Source organism: Dermacentor albipictus, chromosome 9, assembly GCF_038994185.2.
Source record: "Dermacentor albipictus isolate Rhodes 1998 colony chromosome 9, USDA_Dalb.pri_finalv2, whole genome shotgun sequence".
NCBI classification, from domain to species: Eukaryota; Metazoa; Arthropoda; class Arachnida; order Ixodida; family Ixodidae; genus Dermacentor; species Dermacentor albipictus.
The window spans coordinates 96,165,157-96,180,722 of NC_091829.1; the positions used below are offsets into that span (position 1 = coordinate 96,165,157).

General features: G+C 46.8%; 1 protein-coding gene across 3 annotated transcripts in view; it reads right to left on the reverse strand.

The window, feature by feature from the left end:
• Positions 1 to 5,278: 5,278 nt before the first annotated feature.
• Positions 5,279 to 15,566, reverse strand: part of LOC139049525 (neprilysin-like) — a 45,520-nt gene continuing 35,232 nt past the window's right edge. For 2 of the 3 annotated variants that reach the window (XM_070525060.1, XM_070525061.1), the window contains exons 8-9: positions 8,226 to 8,549; positions 5,279 to 6,194 (exon numbers count right to left, since the gene is read on the reverse strand). In XM_070525060.1, the coding sequence (XP_070381161.1) occupies positions 5,835 to 6,194; positions 8,226 to 8,549 (684 nt within the window). In that variant the 3' untranslated portion in view covers positions 5,279 to 5,834. Of the gene's footprint in view, positions 6,195 to 6,857; positions 6,923 to 8,225; positions 8,550 to 15,566 lie in introns of all 3 variants that reach the window. The other variant, XR_011508370.1, reaches the window with a different exon arrangement.

The following is a 15,566-nucleotide window of genomic DNA, read 5'->3' on the forward strand; positions in this document are numbered from 1 at the left end:
AGCCTATGTTTACGCCTGCGTTCCTCCAGAGACTCTAGCTCACACAATTTTAACAAGGCCGTAACGGACTCCGTGCACCAGTATTTACCGCATATGAAACGGACTGCCAGTGTTTATATCGTTTTTGCTTTCTGGTGAGGGGACCATGGAACACAAGCGCACTCCAAGGCTGGTCGTAAAAATGTTTTATAGACTGTAAATTTCACGTCCAGCTTTTTCTTTCAAATGTATAGTTTTTGGTTTTCATTGGAACACATATATTACCAATGTGTGAGTGCCACTGCAATGCGTGCATAATACTTACTCCTAGGTATTTGAAACAAGCTGCGCTATTCAAAGGATTGTTTCCGATGCGGTACATGAAGGGAAGTTCTTCGCACCTACTTGTGCGAACAAGCGTAAATGTTGTTTTGCTATAATTTCTTTCTGTGAGTGAGTGAGTGAGTGAGTGAGTGAGTGAGTGAGTGAGTGAGTGAGTGAGTGAGTGAGTGAGTGAGTGAGTGAGTGAGTGAGTGAGTGAGTGAGTGAGTGAGTGAAACAACTTTATTTGGTCCACTATAGACGCAAGCAAACTCAACGTCACCTGGCTAGGCCCACTCGGGGACCATCAGGTGAAACCGACGGCCCTCTCGCGAGCCCTCTGGACTGCCAGGATTTGAGAGGTCTGATCCTGGGACCTAATTAGCTTCATCATTTCCTCTTGGGTGAAAGGGGAACCGGCAGAGGCGCAGCCCCACAGGACATTTTCGAAGTCCGCATAATCACCACACATAATCATAATCACCACTCCGGGCTTGGGAACCGTTCGGGGTACATTGTGTGCAGCGCCGCAGGGCTCGGGTAAGTGCTTGTTTGCAGAAGTCACAGTGACTGCCTGGGCCCTGCACAGCGAGGAGTGCGGCAAAGGTAGGAGCCTTCTTGACAGATAATTATGTTTGCAGATTTCGTTGTACGATCAGAGAGGCTCGGGTCGCCCCGGAGAGGGCGCGTTGCCCAGCGCACGGTCAGTCAAACCTCGTGCAGCCGAGTGCGCCTCCTCGTTGGGGTTGATCGAGGCACCCTCAATGGTTCCAAGGTGCGCAAGGAACCAGGCCAAAGAGTGATGTTTCATGTCTTTAACACTTTGGATGATACGTAGGGCCTAAGGATGCCACCATTCCCATCTGAAAGGCCCTGACATCGGCCTTGGAATCTGAATAAATCGTGTCATGTACACTGTCCGTCAATGCAAGAGCAATAGCAACCTGCTCTGCAACGCTGGAATTAGAAGTGCGGATGGTAGCGCAGCTAAGGCTTTTAGAATCACAGTCGATGACCATTGAGGAGAAGGCCTCTTCTGGAACGTACGATGCAGCGTCCACGAAGCATGTTCAGTCCTTGTTCAAGCTGGCATTGGCGAGCAGAGCTTTGCCCCTGGCTCGTCTTCGTCCTTCGTTGAGGGTGGGATGCATATTGCGTGGCATCCGGTGTATGTAAATCTTGGATCGTACGTCGCTGGGCAGCTTCACAGCGTCGGGACTGAAGACCGTGGTGTTACGTCCCAGCTTGCCAAGTATGGCTCGGCCGCTGGGGTACCGGAGAGTCCGACAAACTGGGAAAACTCTTGGGCTTCGACGATTTCTTCGAACGTGTTGTGAATTCCCAAATTGAGGAGGTCTCTTGTGTGCGTTCGGATAGGAAGGCAGAGGGCAAGCTTGAAGACTCTTCTCATTAGTGCATTGATCTTGTTGCGCTCCGATACGAGCCAGTTGTGCATAGCCCCTGAATAAGCGAGGTGGCATAGCACGGAGGCGTGGATAATGCGGATCAGATTGTCTACCCTGATTCCGCGGTACCTGTTGGCGATTCTTCGGATCAGGCCGAGGGCGCTTTCGGTCTTGGAACAAATGCGTTTGAGGGCGGCTCCATTGGCCCCGTTCGACTGGATGAACATTCCTAGGACTCTGATAGTGTCTACCCGCGGTACTGGGGAGCTCTCGCCGGTGAATAACGTAATGTGGCTCTCTGTTGCTGGCTTCCAGGACCGGTGAGAACTGCCTCTGGACCTCTTCTTGTAGAGCAAGAGCTCGGATTTAGCGGGCGAGCACCTTAGCCCGGTGGGGATAAGATACCGCTCCGTCACATCGATGGCCTCTTGCAAAGCACCTTCGACCTGACCCTCACATCCGCTGGAGCACCAGATGGTGACGTAATCCTCGTAGATCTTGTGGTTAATGTTCGGGATTTTGTTCAAGGCCCTCGACAGGTTGATCAGGGAGTTGTTCCATGACCCATTTTAAACGCAACTCATCTAATGCCTGTAAGCGTCTCTTCAGGTTAACTTGGTTACCTTCGCAATTAAGTTATTGCGGAATAAATCGAACAATCATCGGCAAAATGTTTCATCTATTGTAAGCCTTTGCTTTAATAATTGCCCATAGCCGTCGCCAAAACAAAGGCAACTTATCATTCTTTTGGGTATGTTTTCCACCAACTAAGTGATACTAAGTGCTTTTGACCTACACAAAATCGCATGTACCCAGTGAACCACCGATATCCTATTAACATCTAGGTATGTTCCATTCGTCCACGTCTCGATCGACTTAACATCTAAAGGTCGTCCTACACTAACATGTACTTTGCAAATATCAAGTAGTCGATGTTTTACTCACGTTCATTCTAATTTAGAATTATCGTAGGATATAACTTAAAAAAAACGGCAGCTGGGTTGTTACTCCGCCATCCAATCACAGAAGCAAACAAAATCGTCGTCATGCGACAATTTCAAAATGGCGTCGTACCTGATACCTCCGGAGCGGAGCGTCTGCAGTCTTTTCATCGGTGGAAGCGATGAGGTGTGCAACAGACATGGACAAAGTGTGCGGAGTCTGAGCATTTCACCCTTCAAAAGTCCGTGGTACAGTTTTAGTCATGAAACTTCACTGCCAACTGAAGTGAAACTTGACGATAAATAGTTGCAGCAAAGCATGCGTTTTATTTCAGTTCACCGTTCTACTATAATAGACGAGTGAAAATGTGCAAAATTACGCGCTTATAGTTGTATTTCTGTGGTTACCACCTTACTTAGGTAACAGGGAAAATTTGAAGTACGAACTATTTGCAGCCTCGCGGAGGAACACTGGCTGGCGGTTATGAGGGCGGGGGAGGGGAGGGGGGGCTTCACTGCAGACTTAAGGTGTATCCGACCATAGACTCTTTATGGACATTACATACTGACATCGAATAGATGTATGCGCTACGTCATATCGGGTGGCTGCATTTTAGTTTTTATTGAAGATTGATTTAGGATACCATATCGGGTCGGGGTGTAATCAGCTTTGTGTTTATTTTTATGCGACATGACTTTTGAAAACGCTAATTCTCCTAGCTTTATTGCGCGAAATGTCATTCACATTGAACGTGGAACTTAAATATTGCGGAAGTAAAAAGTGGAACCAAAAGCTCAGGTTATACAGTGAATGCACGTCAAAAATTTTCAGATAATTATTGTTCCGAGAAACGGTAGCCCAGACGGGGCTATGGCGCGTTGCCCTGCTGATTGCTTGACGTCTAATGTATTTTGTAACATGACCAAAAAAAAATTTGGACCACAAATGAATAGTTGCTCCACCCTATAAGCCCTTTTTTCCAGTTTCCATATCACAGATGTCACATATCACAGAATGGTTTTTCATTTGTTCAAATTATAGTTGGGAACTATCATGTGTGCATCTCAGATGCATTTATCTACTCTGCTTATTTTCTCATTCAATTTCATTTTTAAGCTTCAGTTAACCTAATAGGCTCAATGTGCCACGCGGGAGGTCCAGGAGAATGAGAACGCTGCGCTTCCCTGCCACGGGAATGTGCAATAATGTGTGCACGTGATGCATTTAATTTTGCTGTGTGGGTGTTCTGCCGCACAGTGTCTGCTGCAAACATTATCCTGAATTTGTTTTTGATAGTACGACTGATGTGGCACATACACGTACGACTCGCTAGTGTTATCTGAAAAACATGCCCTAAATGTTCTATAGACCTCGGCATGCCTTCAGTGAACATCTATAGGAGTTCACATACGCCCAGCTGCGATATCCTGACAACGTTACAGCAACATGATGTGGATGAGATTTAGCTTATTCATGGCATTTTTAATGTTTAGATAAATCTAGACATCTATAGGATGTGTGCAGTGTATAGAACATCATGTTCTATGGACGTCTATGTTACATAATTGGTTATGAGGGTACTAGCTGTTTCCTATTGTTAAAACGTGCAACGACGTTTGACTTACATACCAAGTTTCTGCAATGCCGTACGTTTCCTGAAAGTGGTCGGGCGTGGTGAGACATGCGACTGCTGTGTACAAAGACATCCAAATCGGTTGCACAAAGCAACCTGCCCATGCTTCTGAGGCAGTCTAGCAAAAAAAAAAGCATCGTTTCCATACAGGTGCACCTTCTAAAAAATGGATGGCACTCAGCCAATCAGAAATGTTCCAGGGTGATTCACGTAGGAAATAAACATTACTCTTCTTTGTGTTTTCATGCATTTCTAAGCACTTTGGCTTCTTGTGCATTGGCGTATACCTCAAGCTCGGTCTTGCAGATTTTGTCGCTGATGTGCTATAGATACTTGGCGCTTGTAATTTTATTTAACTGGCCTTTTTCCGATCTGAGGGGGACATACAACACCAACAATATACAAAACGAGGCGTGTCAGAAAAGCATGCTTCTCTGCACATAGAGTATTACTGCGGCGAAGCCAGCTTTAGGTCACCTTCAGGGCGACAGTTTTGCAATTTCCTACATTTCTGCAATCTCTTTGTATGCCTGTCTCTTTTTGACTGATTTGTTATAGCACATGCACACGCACGCACACACATACAGATTGCATGGCACAACGATAAAATAAAATGCCGTAGTCGCGGGTGACGGTTACAACCTCACTCACTGCTTTGGGAACACCTATTTTCTCGCGGCCAATACTTCAAGACCCCGATCGCGAGTATTATAAACATGTTATTGACAGGATAACACTGTTTTTCAGAAGCTCTGATCCTAAAATTTCGCACTCCATAGCTCTGGTGCAGCTCCGCCATTTAAAGAAATAAGCGGCGCCAGCAAGCAAGCAAGCAAGGAAGCAAGCAAGCAAGCAAGCAAGCAAGCAAGCAAGCAAGCAAGCAAGCAAGCAAGCAAGCAAGCAAGCAAGCAAGCAAGCAAGCAAGCAAGCAAGCAAGCAAGCAAGCAAGCAAGCAAACAACCAAACCAACAAAATAAAAGTTAGGTGGTACAGACAATGTATGATCGAAATCAGATTTTTTTTTTTAATACTTGGTCCTGTAGGCCAAGCCATGTATTGTTCAATCGGTGATGACATCACACATCGTAGCGCCGTAGGATTACCAGCTACCGCTAACAATTGAATAGCGACAATGATATTGGTGGCATGCGAATGAAAGAAACGTCCCTTCTCCGGCCAAGAAAAATCATAAGAGATAAAGCACCAAAGAAGACAATAAAATGTCCGGCAAACATTATGTGCAGCTGAGAAATGGGCTAATTATATACGCGATAACCTTCAAGACCTAATTACAATGGCCGAGCAAAATGAGATCAATACGGTTAACTAAAGAGTCTAAGAGATAAAGAAACTTTCGCGAAACGAACGCCCGCTGAGCACTCTGGTCGCGTAAATCGAACGCGCATTGGTCCAACTGACGAGCATCAAAACGGCCTGTAACAAAAGATATTAAGAAAGCGAGGAGAAAAAGTACCGAAACCCGGGCAAACCTCCCGATTATATCGACAGTAAAAATACGGTAATTAGGCTAGGAAAAAAACACGAAGCGGAAGTCAATGGTCCATAGGTTCCGGAAAGCAGCTGTTCGTCGCGTCGGCCGCCATGACGCTCTTCGCGGGGCAGTCGAACGCGCGGCCGAACTCGGCGTAGTTCATGAGGGGCAGGTTGCAGCGGTCGCGCAGTGGCAGCCCGGAGGTGGCGGCGCCTCGCGGCAGCGACACGCCGCACAGCTGGAAGCAGTGGGCGGCGAAGAAGAGCCGCTGCAGGCCCTTGGCGTCGTCGGCCCGGCCGGAGTAGAAGGGTCCGCTCCACTCGGCGTCGTCGCCATCGGTCGCCTTCCGGGTGTCGTTGTCGTCCAGCTTGGCGAGGAAGGCGGCGTGCGCCACGCGGAGTCCCACGGTGTTAGCCAGCACCTGCGGGGGTACGGGTCATTTGACCCGAATGTTTTAATACCGAACCAAAGGGGGGACTATGAGAAGTGAAATTTAGCTGAGTTTGTAAGAATTTGTACTTGACAAAGCGCAAAAGTACAAGCACACCAAGTAGTTACGCGCGGGCTTACGGCAGTCGCATCGCACCCACAGAGGGACACAGAGGGACAAAGAGGGGACACAGAGGGGACGCAGAGGGTCACGAAGGAAGATACCTTTACGCGCTGTGGTTGCTTAGTCGCTTTGGTGTTGGGCTGCTAAGCACGAGGTCGGGGGATTGAATCCCGGCCACGGCGACCGCAATTCGATGGGGGCGAAATGCGGAAACACTCGTGTACTTAGATTTAGGTGCGCGTTAAAGAACCCCACGTGGTCAAAATTAATCCAGAGTCCCCCACCACGGTGGCCCTCACAACCAGAAAGTGGTTTGGGCACGTAAAACCCCATAATCTATTTTTTTAAGGAACCCTTTTCCAACACAGCAGGTGAACAAGAACTTCCGAAAGGTGTGTAAGAAGGCAACCAAGGTGAGAGCCTGTGCTGTCGAACTGCTCAAGAATCTCTCGCTAGAGAAATTAGCGAGCGATATGAGGCAAAGCACTGGACTATTGATGGAAGCGTTCTTCTCCACAAAAACACACGAACCTGAGGTTCCGTTTAGAGCAATAGTACCGGTGAGGAACACTTGGCTGTACTAGGTGTCAGGGTTCCTGCGGAAACATTTGGAATCTTTGCATGTTAAGGACCCTTTATTTTCTTTGCTCTGCTTCTGTTGTAGAGTTCTATGGACCAAGAGAACCTTGTAGGCTGCAGTGCCTTTAACAATGACGTAGACGAACTATACCATGCCCCACGACCCCTTGACGCCGAGCGTAAGAGCGAACTCAAGAGTGAGGTGGCTTATACCTCGCGACGTGGTGTTTCGACGGAAGGTTTCTTGGAGTTGCTGTCTTTTTTATCTCCGCTCTAGTTTCATTTCCTGAGAAGGGAGTGTCAATGCGTTGGTCCTGGGTTCGATCCCCAGACAAGGAGGAATTTTTTTTCCAATTGCAAAGTTTTCCTTCCAAGAGACCCGCGCGGATTTCACTTGGTAGTTTCGTAATACTTGAAGAGAGAGTTTTGTTTCCGGGCCCTAATTGTACTCGAGGGCTACTGCGAAGCTAATGTGCCACGTAAAATATCACGTCAGTTCTTTTGTTTCTAACTTTACATCTCCCCATGCATGTATTGCAAGTATTCACATCCATCACTCAGTGTCATAATCTTATGCAGCGTATACCTTGAAGTGTCCATAGCCGGTTCATTTAAGCTCCTTCAAAGCCGATTTACCTTATCTAGTCAATTTATCTTAAGAGCGTTCGTGGCTCTTTGGCCGTTTCTGGCACAGGTCGGCAGAATGAGAGGACGCTTACTTACATGTTAACTCTACAATAATTTCTCAGGCTACGTGCTCACTCGTGCTCATGTGCGCTCACATACTCATCGGCACTAACGCGCCTAGTCATGCTCACCCGCGTTCACTCGGGTTCATAATCGCTTCCGCTCACACTTACTAGCACGCGTACCACTCACGTTCGTACTCGAATCAAGTCCCCGTCCACCGGCACTCACTCCATCACATACACACTCACGTCCACTCACACTCAACGAAAATCACTCCCGTCCATGCTCACGTGCGCCAAAAGCTCACCGTCCCCCACTCCCTTTCGTATGTACATCCGCTCACACCATACGTCACCCACCAGTGATCTATATCGCAAACCTGTGAAGCGGGCGTAAAGCCAGTGTTATTCAGCGTTCGCGTGAGTGAGTAAACCGTTACTCAAATGATATTGCGCAACAAAAAACGACACGGACGTAAGAGAAGATGACACACTAAGCGCTTGGTGTGTCGTCTTCTCTTACGTCCATGTCGTTATTTGTCGGGCGATATAATTTGAGTACTGGATTACCCACTTTCCCGGAATGCTGCACTCATTGAGTATAGCGCAACATCGTCATCATCCTTCGCACCTCGTTGGTCTGGTCGTAGGACAGCGAGCCACTCTCGTGTGCCGCAATCTTCGCCCCGACGCACGCCAGGGTGGCCTTGCGGGCGCTCAGGCTGTCCTCCGAGAACCAGCCCGCGTCGCCCAGCCTGCGCCCCAGCACGTCGTACGCGCCGACCGACGGGTCCAGCGACTGCGACAGCAGCGACCCCACGAGGCTTCCGATGGCGCCGTAGTTGACGGCGCTGGGCACGCCTTCCACCCGGAACGGCGAGAACAGCATCGCCGGAGTCACCAGAACCTCCAGTCGGACGGGGTCCAGGATCGCGTTCGGTTCCGAATCGAGCACCTGTGATTGTAGTTATAAGCACAGTCATCATCGTTGATTGTTAATTATCACGATTATCGACATCAATGTGATAACACAGCTAGACCCAGTGCTCTCTGGGTATACTTAACAACACCCAATAAAAAAACAATATACATACAAATAGAATCTGTATACATTACGTTCAATCACGCAGTGGGGTTCTGATTCAGGAAGCGGGCATTTCTGCGTAAATCCTCCAAGTATACGTACGAACTCTGAGGTCGGGCAGCCCGAGCTCATAGAAAGAAAACAGAAAAAAAGCAGTGACCAAATTCACAAATTTTTCGATAGTAAAAACTGTTTGCTAGTTTACGGCCCTTTTGATATGGTTCGTTGTAATCTGCTCTTAAATAAAGTTCTAGCTTAAGAACACTTTAGCGCATACGGGCCCATGCCATGTTCTCCATCCACCTAAGGTGGGAAAGCAAAAAACACGACTCACTTCGTCGATGTGTCTCGACTGCAGTTAAGACCATATTAAATGATATCAAGATGCACTCAAAGCTTCAATTGGGCCGGGTTCACAATGATTTTCGTTCTTAACTGCAGTTTGCCATGGGTCATACGCCATCGCTAATATGTCGGGCGTCACGACTGGCTGACAGCTTCCTGTATGAGGAGCTTCAGCTAAGATCGTTCTTGTTACTGCGGGCAGGACATAAACCAAAGGTATACGGTTAGGGGGCTCTGACACCAGCCGAAATTGTAGCTGTGGCGATATACTGTTTAGTACAACTTACGTATGCGTCAATATACGAATATTTCAAATTATATAGTAAGTTTATATGTCAGCAATGTGCTTGATTCATGCGCAAAATTAAGTGAATTTACCCATTAACTATTCAATTTTGCTGTATTAACTAACCACATTTTGCTGGTTTGTTCTTCACTTATGTATATGCTTCATTTACCCGCTCCCCTCTTTATTACCTCGGGCTTGAGGGTACAAAAAAAAAGAATATTTCAGAATGGGCGCTACTGTCTCAGCAACCCCTCTCAGGAAATATATCCTGGGTACGCCCCTGACTATGAGGCCCAGAGTTGCTTTGAAAGGCTACCCGGAAAACTGTACTTGATTGGGCCGCCATCACCATCTGAAGACTATGTTTAGGAATTTCGTTTTTCTTTGCTACTTTAGAGCAAAGAGGATAACCAAAATCCTACACTTAACAACTGTGGGGTTTTACGTGTCATATTCACGACATAATTACGAGGCACGCCGTAATAGGGGAATACGAATTAATTTCGACCACCCTGTGGTTATTTGACGTGCAACCAATGCACGGTTCAGGGGAATTTTGGCATTTGGCTCCCCCCATCGAAATGCAGCCGCCACGGCCGGGATTCGATCCCGCAACCTCGGACATAGCAGCGCAACACCAAAGCCACTACGCGGCCACGACGGGTAATCCTAAGCTTCGTATGCCAGCGCCGAGGTCAGCGCCACAGCGTCTACCGGGGTTTTCTGTAGACAGTTACGTTTTAATCCATCGGACATACTTATCCTGTTGCAACCGCTTGCAGGTGTGACCACCATCGCAAAGTTCAGGGTGCGCATTGGTCTCTCGTTGTCTTCAGCATCGAATTTTGTATTCAAATTATTCAACCTGCGAACTGTGGTATAAAGTTTGTAAACAGGGATAAGGTGCCTCAGAAAGGTTGGCCAACGTTTCGATAGGAGGACCTATCTTCGTCAAAGGCGGCCTCGTCATCCTCGGCGTGTTAGTTTTAAAGGGTTAGTGCAGTGACGTCACGTGCGGGTGTTGTCGCTGGCGGCTGGTTTTAAAGAGAGAGATTACCAGAGCCAGTACTACAGCCTTGACTGTTATCTAACACTCAAGGCTGTACCAGCTCTAGGAACACTCCCACCACACCATCGTGCAAACTGGCAAACAACATTAGATAATGCCTCACTTTCACTTTTGAATATCCTCAAAGAACACTGCGAAGAGCAAATCGAAACTTTTAGCCACAGACTTAGGAACATAACCCTGACACCAGATGAGAAGAGAGATTTAGAACATTACGACGAAAAACAATCTAGAAAATTGGTTCAAAAACAAAGGAAAAAAGCAAATTTTAATCAAAAAACAACCTTCCAGCCAAACAGCCGCCACACGCAGACAAGAGGGACCTCGAGTTTAGAAGTACCAGACAGGAAGGAAACTTCCACAGAACTAAACCGCTCCAATGTTATAGACATTTCAAAAACATTAAGTCCCGCTCCAATGTTATAGACATTTCAAAAACATTAAGTCCCGCTCCAATGTTATAGACATTTCAAAAACATTAAGTCAAAAAGAAATAGACGTACTCAGCAAGGGCCTAAACTTTTGCCCCACGAACAACACAATAAATGAATTCGAGCTTCACAAGGACCTCTCAGAATTCTCCCGACGAATGCGTATCCGACACTTTCTTGCAGACACACCAGACACCGGGACGACACCACTTAGAGCCCAATCCACTTGGACTCCCGAACCAGAACAAGCCATAGAGCTTGACATATACCTTAAAACTGCCACTAAAGAAATTATAAGCCAATCCAAGACATCTAAGTGACCTAAAAACATAACTGCGTCGGAGAGTCATATCATTTCAAATCTGAGTTGCCGGAATGACATTGTTATTAAGGAAGCAGATAAGGGTGGGAGTATAGTTATTTGGCCAATAGAAAAATACAAGCACGAGGCTTACAGACAACTAAACAACCCAGAACATTACCGCAAATTAGATAACGATCCGACATTGTCCTACACAGTGACAATTACCAACAGGCTGAAATCACTTTTGGCTGATGAATTGATAACACCGTCAGAATACAAATTTCTTAAACCAAGCAACAAAACTGCCGGGCGTTTTTACCTCCTTCCGAAAATTCATAAAATTCCATCCGCTGAACTATACACTGCTATTATCCCAGGCCGTCCGATAGTGTCAAACAACTCCCTGACAGAGAGCATCTCCACATTCCTTAACCACTACCTTGGTGACTTGCCAAAAGCACTTCCGTCATTTGTACAAGATACGCCCCACCTGCTGAGAATTATAGAGGACATTAATACTAAAGGCACACTACCCCACAACACAATTCTCGCAACACTAGACGTCACGGCGCTGTACACCAACATTCCAATCCCTGATGGTTTACCTTCGATAAAAGAAACGCTGTCTAAACACAATGCACAACACTCTACTGAAGTCTACTTGTCTCTCCTTGAATTAGTTCTAACACATAACAAATTCGAATTTGAAGAGAGTTACTACCTACAGATACATGGTACAAGCATGGGTACGCCTTTTGCACCAACCTACGCGATCATATTTATGGGGATTCTAGAAACAGATTTCCTATCGCGCTGCACTACCAAGCCCCACACATACCTACGATACATAGACGACATACTCATAATCTGGGGACATGGTCAAGACAGTCTAGATAAATATGTAGCCTTTCTAAATTCTGTTCACCCAACAATAAAATTCACATCACAATCCTCAACTGAGCGCATAAACTTTCTGGACACAACAATATACATTGACAATGGTGAGCTAAATACAACGCTGTATAGGAAACCTTTCGACAAACAACAGTACTTAGAATATACCAGCCACCATCCCAGACATTGCAAACAAGGCATCTTTAAAGGCCAAGCCACATGACTACGTCGCATTTGCGTTGAAAACCAAGACTACATAGATAGACTCGATCACCTTAAAGAAACGCCATCAAACAGGAACCACCCAAACACTGACCTTCAAACAGCCTACATCGCTGCAACCAAACTTGATCGAGCCGAGGTCCTCAAGCCCCGCCCGAGGATCACAAGAACAACGCCTCTTCGTACTACTAAATTCTCAAACGCACTCCCAAACGTGAATAACATTCTAAATAAATACTACCCAATTCTCACCAGCAACCAGATACTTAAGATTTTTCTCGACCCTCCCAGAGTAGCCTACAGACGCAACACTAATTTTAAAGATGTTCTTGTGCACGCCAAACCACCGAAAAAGAAGAAGTTGGGAACCAATCCGTGTGGCCGCCCCAGGTGCTCTACATGCAAACACATTCAATCTACTACTACAGTAAAAAGTACAGTGTCGAATTACATACACAAGGTAACTCCGGCTTTCACCTGCACATCAAGCAACGTACTCTACTGTCTAGAATGCGCCGCTTGTAGCAAACAATACATAGGTGAGACTGGACAACAAATTAATACAAGACTCAATGGTCACCGCGCGGACACAAAACACAATTTACCCAAAGCAGTAGCCAGCCACCTTAATGAACATGGTCATATATTTGACAAAGCGAGGCTCTATATACTACAAGCAAATTTCCGTTCCCCTCGCGAAAGGAAGTATACGGAATCATACCTCATACACAAGTTTAATTGCCTACACCCGACAGGAATTATTTTGGCACGCGGCAACTTAGAATCTTTAAAAGCGGTAACTTAAATCTGAAACTCTCATATCATCAACCAAGACACAAAACACATTAGGCCACCAGCTAACTTTACTTCTTAACCTCACCTACTCTTCCATTTCCAAAATTTTTTTTCCTGCCTACTACTCAATTTAATGTACTCTTTCAGGTTTTTACGTCTATACCAACTGTAAGACCCCTTCTTCCATGTACACTTGCCCCCGGCCGCTTCTGCGCGCGTCACCCTCCTGTTTGTTATTCCGGTTTCGGTCCCCCTCCCCCTCTTCCTTCTCTTCCCCCCCTTTTTTTTAATCTATTTTTTTGAAACCCCCTCACCAACACATTCCGAAGTCAATATGCCTTTTTCGGCGCATCTACCTAGAGTATCGCCATTTCTGGATGCCGCCGTAACGACACCTACGATGAGCGACTGGGGCAGTGCCCCTTGAAAGACCATGCCGCTGCCTTTCAGTCACCCGATACATCGCACCGCAGACTCCTCGTCATCATCTTGATTATTTCAGAATTACTCGACGTATTGCTGCTATGCTTCTCAACTCACTTTCAACTCATGTTTCTTTTTGTGTGTGTCTGTTTCTCTCTATTTTTTTTGCCTTTTGTGTTACTCGCGCACTGTTAAGAATGGCGAGCTGCAATGCAGGATTGCCACCCAGTTACGACCGGGGAACAAGACGCGCATCCCCCACTCTCCGTCGCTTCAGCTAGGATGCGTTCGATGAAGCGGGCTTTGTGCTGACACCGCCGCCATCCTCTAGCCTAATCGCTGTTGTGACGGAACGAGTTTGGCGGGCGAACTATTGTGCCCGAACTCCCCAGAGCGGACCTGATCTGCTACGCGTGGGCGAGCTGCCGCGGGAAAGCCGTTTTTTGTTGCTTCCCACGCGCCAACCGGGAGGCAGGACAACGAGCTACCCAGAATGGCTCCGAACTACCCGGAACGGCTCCCCGCGGACGTCGGCTCCGGACATGGGAATGTGTGTGCCTTTGTGTGCGTAGGCCGTCCTGCGGGAGGCGGCTAGTTTTGCGATGAAGCACGAACGTTCGCCGCCTTGTATCGCCGGCGGACCGAGTGTTTAAAAACTGCTGTGGTGCGAATGCTGGACACACTTCTCTTGAGCAGTCATGTTGGACATTTTTTTTTCTTAAGCAGTCATATTAGACTGATGCACTTTTCTCAAGCAGTCATGTTAGACTGATTTAAATACTGTAAATAAACCCATATTCCTCGTTCTCGATGAGAAGCAGTTCTTCCCTTCATCAACGTCCTCAGCGTGGATAAGTTGGACGACGGCATGGGCCAGCTACCTTCGAATTCATGCCGGACTCCAATTTTGACAACGGATCACGAGCGACGGGATTGAGCCCCCAATCCTGACAGCACTGACCACTTAACCGGCCGTTCTAATGCCCCAAAAACATGCCGCCAATGACTCCCCCTGAATACCTCTTAACCTTCCGCATCCCCAACACGCTCCCAAGCCCCCGTATTTCTTACAAATTTCATTTTTCGATTTCTTTTTCTTTCACTCTCCCTCCCCCCCTTTTTTTGTCTGTCTTGGTGCCGCCCTGGCTTCCCCCACCCCCTTTTTTTTCTGCTTCTATTTCTGTTCTTTTCTCCCCGCGTGCCCACTCTCACGCTCTTGTCCCCTCGTCTTGGGAATGAAGCTCACAGACGTCGGATGACAGCGCTTGTTTCCTCTGGTAATCTCTCTCTTTAAAACCAGCCGCCAGCGACAACACCCGCACGTGACGTCACTGCACTAACCCTTTAAAACTAACACGCCGAGGATGACGAGGCCGCCTTTGACGAAGGTACGTCCTCCTATCGAAACGTTGGCCAGCCTGTCTGGGGCACTTCATCCCTGTTTACAAACTTTATACCACAGTGTGCTATTCCACCTGTCAGCCCCTTTCTTGTTTTTGGAAACCTGCGAACTGTGTTTCCTTACTTGGGGGGAGAAGGGAGATGATGGATGGATGGCGGAGAATGGGCTCATTTCATTTTGCACCGAGTCTTAGCCTGTGCCCGTATGAGTAGAGATTAATTTTTCAATATAATGCTTTCAATCAGTCGTCACCGTGAGTTCCTAGTCCCGGCAGTAAGGGAGGCGCGGCAGTGCGAAAACCCATGACGAATATGGTCAAATCAATAGAAATGTATGTAGAAATCTATATATGTATATATACCTATCTATACAAATCTAATCTAACCTCGTGGTAACAACGTTATTGTTCTAGTACTAACTCCTGATTCCCAAGTTAATTACTCGAATGCAAATAATGGATGGATTCAGTGACCATAAAATAGTTATTTTTACTTTCAATTAAGGTAGCCTAACTGTCTGCTTTTGATAAAATATATCCGGGACTACAACAAAGCTAACTTCAATCAAATTAACGTTGAACTTGCTGCGTTTCTTCCAACACTTCACTAGGCTGGCCAAATTAAGAACCTTTGAACACAACTGGCCATCGTACAAACGATAGATTCTATCGCTGATGGAAAAGTGCATGACTCTCGTGCGCATTCGCGGGCACTC